The 9366-nt window shown below is 44.3% G+C and overlaps 2 protein-coding genes across 2 annotated transcripts; one reads left to right on the top strand and one right to left on the bottom strand.

The window, feature by feature from the left end:
* Positions 1-5175: 5175 nt before the first annotated feature.
* On the top strand, positions 5176-5820 carry N7508_007288 (LysM peptidoglycan-binding domain-containing protein; the record flags this gene model as incomplete). Its single annotated transcript, XM_058465352.1, has 1 exon — positions 5176-5820. One exon carries the CDS (start codon positions 5176-5178, stop codon positions 5818-5820), a length of 645 nt encoding a protein of 214 aa, XP_058319205.1.
* A 948-nt stretch (positions 5821-6768) lies between these two features.
* On the bottom strand, positions 6769-9086 carry N7508_007287 (uncharacterized protein; the record flags this gene model as incomplete). The annotated part of the gene is made up of 8 exons (XM_058465351.1): positions 6769-7011; positions 7087-7364; positions 7420-7573; positions 7630-7709; positions 7760-8213; positions 8270-8528; positions 8593-8833; positions 8888-9086. 8 exons carry the CDS (start codon positions 9084-9086, stop codon positions 6769-6771), a joined length of 1908 nt encoding a protein of 635 aa, XP_058319204.1.
* Positions 9087-9366: the final 280 nt, after the last annotated feature.

Here is a 9366-nt window from a genome sequence, read left to right as displayed (position 1 = left end):
TTGTAGATTCCAAACATATTATAGATAGTTATATCAGTTGTAGCTGATAAAGATAAAGTGAACTTGAAGAAGGGATAGGTGATTGATAGTAGATAATTAACCTATCGCCATTTATCCTTATCTATCTTTATATTAGTTAGATTAAATTGTGCACAAAATCCATCAAATATAGTCTGTAGCCGACGTGCGCGTCGAAGCATAAGAAACGTGGAATTCTAGCGTGTTCGGACATCTTGTATTGGTATAAGTTTCGGTTCTTTTGTCTGAAGTCCAATAAAGCTCTCGCGGCGCTAGGGGCTTTTATTGATATAGACTGCAATTTTACGAACCTAAAGGATATTATATAGTTAGTATCAAATAGAGATACGATAGTAGAAAAAGGAGGGGGTAGTATACTTTGTTAAGGGTTTGCACAATCCTTCTGTTCTCTTGACGGGCGGTATGTCTCTGATCGGCCCACTCTATTTCTTCCCTATTATTCTGTGGGTTTATATCTATCTAACTAAGAAGCTCCTTTAGACTAAGCTATATAACATATGCAATACATAGTATACGAATGATCGGTATATAACTTAGAAGCTTAAGAGACGAAACAGCCTCTTCGAGAGTAGTTAGTAATATACCGTTATTCGATGCATTATCGGTAGTAATCGTAAGCACACGATTAGTAATTTGATACTTCTTAAGTAGCTCAAGTAGGATACTACTAAGATAGGCGCTAGTGTGGGAGCCACGAAGAGGTTCAAAGCCGAGTAAGATCTCACGGTAGTTCCACTAAAGGTCGATAAAGTAGCCTATAACTGCCATAAACGCCTGACGAAATAGGGAGGTCTAGCAATCCAATGCTATAGAAAGCTTAGCGCCCTCTAGGAGGGTTTGAAGCAGAGAATCCTAACGTTCCTTGACTATCTCCTAAAGATGCCGACGGATAGTCCTAGCACTAGGTATTTTAGGGATAGATAGGGCAGAGGAAGCCACTTCGATAAGGGCGCGAAATTCAGGGTGCTTAATAAGCTGGAATAGCAGGCGTAGAGCAACAATAAAGGTGGTTAACCTATCTATCTAAGCTCCCGGTAAAAACCCCTGTTTGCGGGAGGGAAGATTTGTCTGTAGAGAACTATATAAGTTAGTATAAAGTAAGCCTTGTAGATAGTATTTATACCCTATTCGAGATTATCTCTCTGATATCTTGTGTCTTACTCCTTCCCTTTTGATAGGTAGCGGCTTGTGAGAAATGCCTGTTTATAGTAGATGTTCCCCGGTGCCGGTCTACAGGATAAGCAAGGATATAATCACACTGCTTATATATCACCTTAGGGGATCTATCAGAGATTGTAGCAACCTGGTAGAAGTGTTCCTAAGAGCCTGCTAGCCGTTTACTATCAAAGATATTCCGTTTTGTTGCACTTCTATACTCGGTTTTTAGCCACCAAGCGACAAAATCCTCGTTAAATATCTCTGTCCAAAGGATATAGTTCTTCTTGCCAAATGGACCAACACGCTCAAGAGTTTGTGGAATCGGGATAGGTACTACCGGTCGTGTGAAGGCCACACTAGGAGTAGATGTTGGTGTTACGCCTCCGTCTAGGTTAAATGGCTTATTAGATGTAAGGAAAGAGAGTGTATCAACTAGGTTGTCCTTAAAGATAGACGAGGGATAATTATCCGAGAATTGGGATGCGTGGCTCTATAATATATTGATGAATAATTAATAGATGTTGGGTAGTGTGGCTTTAGAGTGATGGTCAAGATATACTATTATCTTTTATCTAGGCAAAAGAATCCTGAGGGGTATTCATATTCAAGAAAATGATTTTAGATAGAATAGGCTAGATTATAGACTATAATTGGCTGATAAGACCCACTCTACTTAGATCTATGCGGTCTTAGACCGCGGGGACCGCATAAAGACCGCAAGGACCGCATAAAGACCGCAAGGACCGTATAAGGACCGCAAGGACCGCATAAGGACCGCAAGGACCGTATAAGGACCGCCAATAGATCGCCAAAAGACCGCAAGGACCACCAAAAGACCACGAGGACCGTATAGAGACCGTATAAGGACCGCTAACGGACCGCCAAAAGACCGCAAGAACCGGTAGAGCTTATCAGATCCTACAAATAATCTATATCTAACGCGCATGAATCGGCCTAAATGATGACAGCTGTTAGATATCTAGTAGGAATATCAACAGTTTCTAGGCAATAGATAGGCTCAAATTCTGACGGCCGTCAGAAATCTAGTGGGGATATCAATAGTTTCCAGGCAATAGATAGGCTTAAATTCTGACGGCCGTCAGAAATCTAGTGGGGATATCAACAGTTTCCAGGCAATAGATAGGCTTAAATTCTGACGGCCGTCAGAAATCTAGGCTAGGGATATTAATGGTTATGACTCTTCCTAAGCGTACAAGTGCTCCGGTGTAGAAAATATATATATCTTTGCATGATCAGAAGTAAATTCTAAAATGTCAACCACAACAGTCCGAAATCGAAAGTTTATTCGTAATTAACTTAATACTAAGCTTCATAAAATCAGATACAAGGTAGTTTCAACTGTTTTATTGATTGTTAGACCTGATTCATTATCAAAATTTGTGTAGATACCAGAACAGTGTTAAATAACGGTAAAAAACGTGGCTGAATAATCAGTTTATACGACCAAACAAGGAAGGTCTTGGCATAATTATGAAATTGCGGGGGACCGCATGGGGGACCGCAAAGGACCACGGGGGACCGTGGTGCGGTCCTGACTACTTTGAAAAAAGACCAAAGACCGCATGGTCCGGTCCCGGTCCTCAAAGTTGGGACCGGACCCGGTCCTTGCCGAGGTCTAGTTAGGGGCTTGCGTTAATAAAGATCGCTAGGCCCCGAAGCTAATGCGATATTAGAATTAGATATCTACTAGATTAATTAGGGGCGAACCTTGTTTAGAGTGTCAATAATCTCCCTTTTCTAATACCTAGCCCGAACTAACTATTCCTAGGATTTAGTCTATTCGGCCTAGGCAGTGTTGTTCTTTAGTTCTACCTTTATCTATCCGAGAAGTTACTTCAAACTTAATTATATAACGTGGGCTATATATAGAACTCGAATGATTGCTGTACTATTACCGAGATCAAGAGACTAAACCGATTCTTGAATACTTGCCACTAATATATTATTGTTTGATGCATTATCGGTAGTGATAGTAAGCACCCAATCGGCTAGATTATGATTCCGTAGAAGCTAAAGTAGAATAGCACTAAGATTAGCACTAGAATATACTCCACGAAGTGGTTCAAATCTAAGAAGTAGCTCTCGATAGTTCTAGTCTTTGTTAATAAAAAATCTAGTGACTGCCATAAATGCTTGGGCAAAAGGGGACGTCCAATAGTTAAGGGCAATTAAGATTTTCCTATCTTCGGGTAAGCTCTCGAGTATTTTCTGATAGCGTTCGAAGACTATAGTGCGTAGTCGACTCTATGCTACTTTTGCAGACGGAATATTAATATCCTTAGGAGCTCTTTAGGCTATAGCTATAATATCCCGGAAGCCTACGTGTTTTAGGAGCTAGAATAGTAGTCTTAATTTAGTAATAAACCGAAGAAGACATGATTCCCACTTTTCTTGGCTAAACGGGGTATCGGTAGAAGGTACTAGCGCCTTAAGAAATCATTAAAATCGACGTATATAAGGATAAAGAGGGTATTATACCGCTTATATGAATTGCCTAATATTTAGGCCTCTCTTCTTTACACCATAGCTTGCAATATATTTCTTTATAGTTGAAGTGCTATTACCAAGCCCTAGGTGGTTTAGAATAGCCTTGCAAAACTTATATATTACCTTCGGTTCCCTATTAATAGCCCTAGCTACCTAGTCAAAATAATCCTAAATATTAGAGAAGTGCCGTAAGTCCTAGCGTAGGCGCTTCTTTCTTCCAAAGTCTGATTATAGCCACTATTATACAAACTCGATAGTTATTTCTTTAGTATATACTATATATAGAAGATTCTAAAACGCGTAGACTTATATTTAGGGGCCTCGCGATACCCCTATTCTTCGAAGACAAAAAGATAATATATCAATAAAGGCCTATATAGGAAAAAGAAAAGGTATATTAATTAGTTTATCGCGTATATATAGAATAGGTAACCCACGGGTTACCCGCTAAGAACCTATAAACCTATAGGTTACCCGCTACACTTAATATATTCCCTTTAAGTTAGTCCCGAAATACTAACGGCTATCGAAAAAAGCTTGTACGGTATATAAGGCTTTATAGAACACTATAACTTAATAATCGTATTAACTAACGGCCGTCAAAAGTACTAGTGCGATTGCTTATAGTCTATAGCACCCTTTTTGTGACGGCCGTCAGAACTTTGATGCCTTTGTTATAAATATCCGCTAAGTTCACTACACGTCTCATATATATATTTCCTATCTACAGAGCAGTATTCCAATAAGCATTTTTTTCACTACCATAATTATATAGAAAAACGCCGAGAGCAATGTCTATAACATTACCACGACTTACTATTCTGAAAACAAGGCAATTTCCTGAAATTTCACAAAAGAAAGAGAGGCTTTCGGGGAAGAACAGCAGACGTGACTAGAACAGAGGTAAATAACCGTAATTTAATTGACTTAATCAGCAGCCTTATCCATCTTGGCACGGCCTATTTAGGATAGTTATGCTGAAACGGGTTCTTGGCGGGTACCCGCGGGTTACCCGCCAAGAACCCGTAAACCCGTGGGTTTGGGTTTGGGTTTTGGGTCCATACCCGACCCATGGGTACGGTTCCTGAAGTCGTACCCAAACCCGACCCAAAGCGAGGTCTAAGTGTAGTATATAGGATGCTTTTCACTGCGCGTAAGTGCTGAAGGCTGCACTCCGGAGTAAGCGAAGCCGAGGCACTAAGAGGCCCAGCCAATGTTGTTTGGATCGTTCTTGAGTCGGCCTGTCTCTTGGCACCCATATAGTCGGCGTTTAGCCTTCACGACGACCGAAAACACCACCCATATCCGACTGCAACCCATCCATACCTCACGCACCCCTCGGCCTCAAATATTCTCGAAGCAGTAGAAAAAACAGGGCGCCACCGCACGCCAGGATCATGGGTGGTCTCCGCGGCGAGCCGAGATGTCCACCGATCCAAGCCCAGCTCGCTCTGGAGAGGTATGTAAGCTATGCAGATATCGAAAGAATCCCTCATCATTGCACACATCCTTGTCAAGAAGCACTCCCCCGTCCCAGTCACCATACACTTCCCTCAGGTTCTTGTCGCCGGACTCGTTCCGGCCATCGCCTTGGCCCGGGCTCTGTCTCGACGCGCCGTAGATTGCAGCCGTACCACCAGTCCGTCCAGTGGTGATAAGTGCGACAGCTTTGCATGCAGTCGGGGTCTCACGATCGACTACCTGAAGGCCCTGAACCCTGGCATCAGCTGCCCGAACCTCGACACCAGCAAGTTTTACTGTGTGATCTGTACAGTCAATGGGGAGCCCAAGACCACCACCACCACTACCACCGTGCCGACCGCCACTAATGAGCCCGCCATGCCGGGCATCTTCGACGACTGCGACGGCTTCTACAAGGTGTCACCAGGAGACCAATGCGACACCATTGCTACCGAACACGGGATCAGCAAAGCCCAATTTATGGAGTGGAACACCTCGGTCGACGACCGTAAGCCCACTCGTTCCCCTGGGTCTCACTCCTTTAATCTCCCTTTCCCATGCAAAGACAGACCCCTCTTAGCACGGCACAAGTCTAACCAACGCTCTCCCGTTCTCCAAACCACAGAATGCTCCAACCTCTGGCTTGACTACTAGGTGTGCGTGCACGTTCCCGGCGTCGCCACCGGGCTGCAGCCGCAGATGCCCGTTATCATCAACAGCTGTTAGAAATTCTACAAGGTGAAGTCCGGAGACAGCTGCTACACAATCCTGCAAGAGTCGGGACCAGATCTGTCCGGTTTCCGGAAGTGGAATACCGAGGCAGCAATCCCTGGGTCCATTACTATGTCTGTGTTGGTGTGTAATCTGTTGTCTCCACGGGATGCTGTCCAGTCGGTGTTCTAGCTGTTCCACTCGCTCATATGTTCCACTTACACAATACATTATGGAGCTATTATAATTTATACAGAAAAGTAAGATATCAAATGCATTAGACAATACCGATGTATAATTTATAAGTATTTTATACCAGTTTTTATGTAAAAGACTGGGTCGAGTTGGGTTCTGGGTCGGAACCCTCGGCCCAAAATTGGTTATGCAGAGTCTAGGCAGGTGCAGAATAGTGGTGGTATAAGGCCGTGGGCAGGTAAGGTGCTGCTAGACGTCCAAAGTTTAGGGTGACAAGACAGCCATTTCTGACGTCAAAAGCGGTCATTCCGGCTTCCTTTTCACAGGCCCTCATATTCAATATGTAAAACGAGTCGGTGGACCACTCGCCTACATGTACGACTTGATCACCGATTCGTTGTATCTTATTTTAACAAAATAAACCATTCATCAATCCATCCATCCTGTACCTAGTCAGTTAAACTAATTCACAAGCGAGCCGTCTCCACAATCGAGCCACCACCTCCAAAACGCGTAGTAAATAGGATAAATATGTGACCTTTAGCTAATTAGATTGTTGGGAGAGCCTCGACTGTTCATCTCCAATTCATCATCTTTGTCTTTCCTCCCCTTTTCCAGATACTGCTGTATCAACACGACTGATTACTCCTAACACACGGCTACTCCTAAATAATCCAATAACAGAGACATCTGTCATCAGGATCTACGCAATTGAAGCGCAATCCATCCAAACAGTCGATACACTGCAATGATACCGACGAGAATGCCCGCCCACTTTCCGTTTCTGCCAGTCGCATATCCGTAGTTTTGCAGGACACCAGTCCCGCGAATCTGGCATTGAGAAGCCAAATCTGTTTGGTACATGCAGTGGCAGCCGCTCCCACATGAATAATTTCGCTTCGAGAATTCGTTGACCATCATCCCCTGGAAAACATATGCCTGTAGATGATTTTGTCAACAGTTAGATCAACTAGGAAACTAAGATTGAAGATATGGAGGGGTTTCTCATCATACCTGATAGTCGATATAGTGGAAGACATATTTCCAGAACACGTTAAGAATTGTTATTGGGACCAGAAAACCACCCACACTCATCCAGAGTCCGTTCATAAAGGCCACGAGCGCGAGAGAAATCACAAAGTTGGGAAAAATAGACGCCACAAAGACCACAAGTGACTCGGCTGCGACTAGATCTAAGAATATCCACATCACCCACATAAAGAAGGCTTGGCCACTTGGGCGGAAGTTGGAAAGCCAGTATGAGACAATGGAGAAAAGTAGTGAGAATAGAACTGCAGGGTCAGTCAGCAACATAACTATTGGCTTGATGGTGTATGAGTCTCCTACAAAGGAAGGGTAGTCCGATAAGAAAGTTCGAGATCATGAACGGAGTCGCCCCGTATAATCCGTTAGCACGCTCTTTGGCAAATGTCGCACGGTCTTCTAGGTAGGCCGGAACGTACGCAACCGCCATAAAAGACATGAAAGCTGACCCGAAGAACTAGTATTTCACTACTCAGCCTTAATTAGCTATTCCAGCAGATGAAGATTACTCACAATTGCATTGACGTAGGGCTGTATATACTCCTGGGATGGCTGTAGACGAAGCCAGACTGTCCCCATCATTATAGCAAGACCTGCCCTAGGTTACTCTAAAGTAAAACAAGAAAGTGATGGCGAGGCATACCGAGATACATTACAATACGGATTCCGTAAGCCACGACATCACGATAGCTCTTGATGAATGAGCGATGCAACAGAGCACGTGTGATCCTGAGCGAACTAGGTCGACTAAGATCCTCTGTCAATAATTTTTGTGCCTCCTTCTCCTGGCGAATTTGTTCGAAACATTGTCTGGTGATGGTGACTGCCTCAATGGAGTTTGACCAGACATTTTGAATTTCCGTCACACGCTTCTGAGCTCGGTCCTTATCACCCCCAAAGTCGGAGCTCACAATATCGAGGAGGTACTCTGCTGGGTTAGTGTTTTTGGGAACTGGCTGGCCAATTGAGTTGAAGTAAGAATTCACATTGGGTACGGGACCGAAAAAACACGTTCTTCCCCCCGAAAGAAGCAGCAACTTGTCGAACAACTGGAAGGTAGTGGTCGAGGGTTGATGAATACTCGCAATTATGATTATCTGTCAAAAACAGTTAGAAAGAGAGCATGTTAACAATTTGAAGCGCCCAAACCCACGTTGTTCAGCCGGGCCAGTTCTTTGGCATACGACATGACTTCATAACTCGCGGTCGAATCCAGACCACTCGTCGGCTCATCTAGGAATAAAATCTTTGGACAGGTGATCAGTTGGCTTGCGACGCTGACTCGTCGCTTTTGACCTCCACTGATACCCTTCCGAATCGGGGTCCCAACTAGTGTGCTAGATTGCATTTGGATACCGAATGCCTCCAAGAGGGTTATGATACGGTCCATGCGCTGGCGCTTCATCACAGAGCTAGAGCAATCGTTAACTAGGCTAGAGGGGAAAACAGCTCGGAGTTGAACAAATCAAAGCATACCTAGGTAATGAAAGATCTGCTGCAAATTTCAACGTCTCCCGCACAGTCAAGGATCCGATCAGGGTATCCTCCTGCTCGACATACGAAGTCATGCGCTCAAATGATCTAGAAGCAACCTTGCCTCCATTCACATAAGTCTCACCTACCACTTTAGCTCCAGTTGAGGCAGGACGGCGAGCTAGGACATTAAGCAGAGTCGTCTTTCCACAGCCCGAAGGGCCCATCAAAGCCACCAATTCTCCTGAGTAAAGGTCAGATCTACGTTCGATACAACTCTAGACGCGACGCCGCATACCTTTGTGCACATCTCCGGTGATATTGCTAATAAGATCGCGTGCCTTCTTTGTTTGACGATCCTTAACAGTGACCGTCAATCCGGTCCATGAGAAATCCCGGACGGTCTGGTTCATCAAGAATTGGCTACCATCGTTACGCTCCAGGTCCGAATCCGGGTTGTTAGAGATACCCAGCGTGAGTGAAGTCGCCTCGTCCATGTTTATTTTGAATTGCGATGCTTACTCGCTCAACATATGAGATAAGTAGCTCCCTTTGCAAGAGCTGGAATGAAGATTCTCGGTCGTTCTCTTAATTTTAGCAGTATAAGCTATGATCGCAAAAGCCCCGAGAGCCCCTTTCCACGTTGGTCACGTCTTCATGTAGTGCGCGTAGTGATGATTCATTGTCAGCTAGGAATCCGCGGTCCCCGGCGGTAATAATATCCTATTGGCCGCCATTTGGAGCTGCGAGAGCGAGGCTCCCAAGCGGGGGTTAGGA

This window comes from Penicillium antarcticum (genome assembly GCF_028974205.1).
Source record: "Penicillium antarcticum strain IBT 31339 chromosome Unknown utg000006l_segment0_segment0, whole genome shotgun sequence".
Lineage (NCBI taxonomy): Eukaryota > Fungi > Ascomycota > Eurotiomycetes > Eurotiales > Aspergillaceae > Penicillium > Penicillium antarcticum.
Note: the sequence above shows the minus strand (reverse complement) of the source record. Positions and strands in the feature narration are given on the sequence as shown.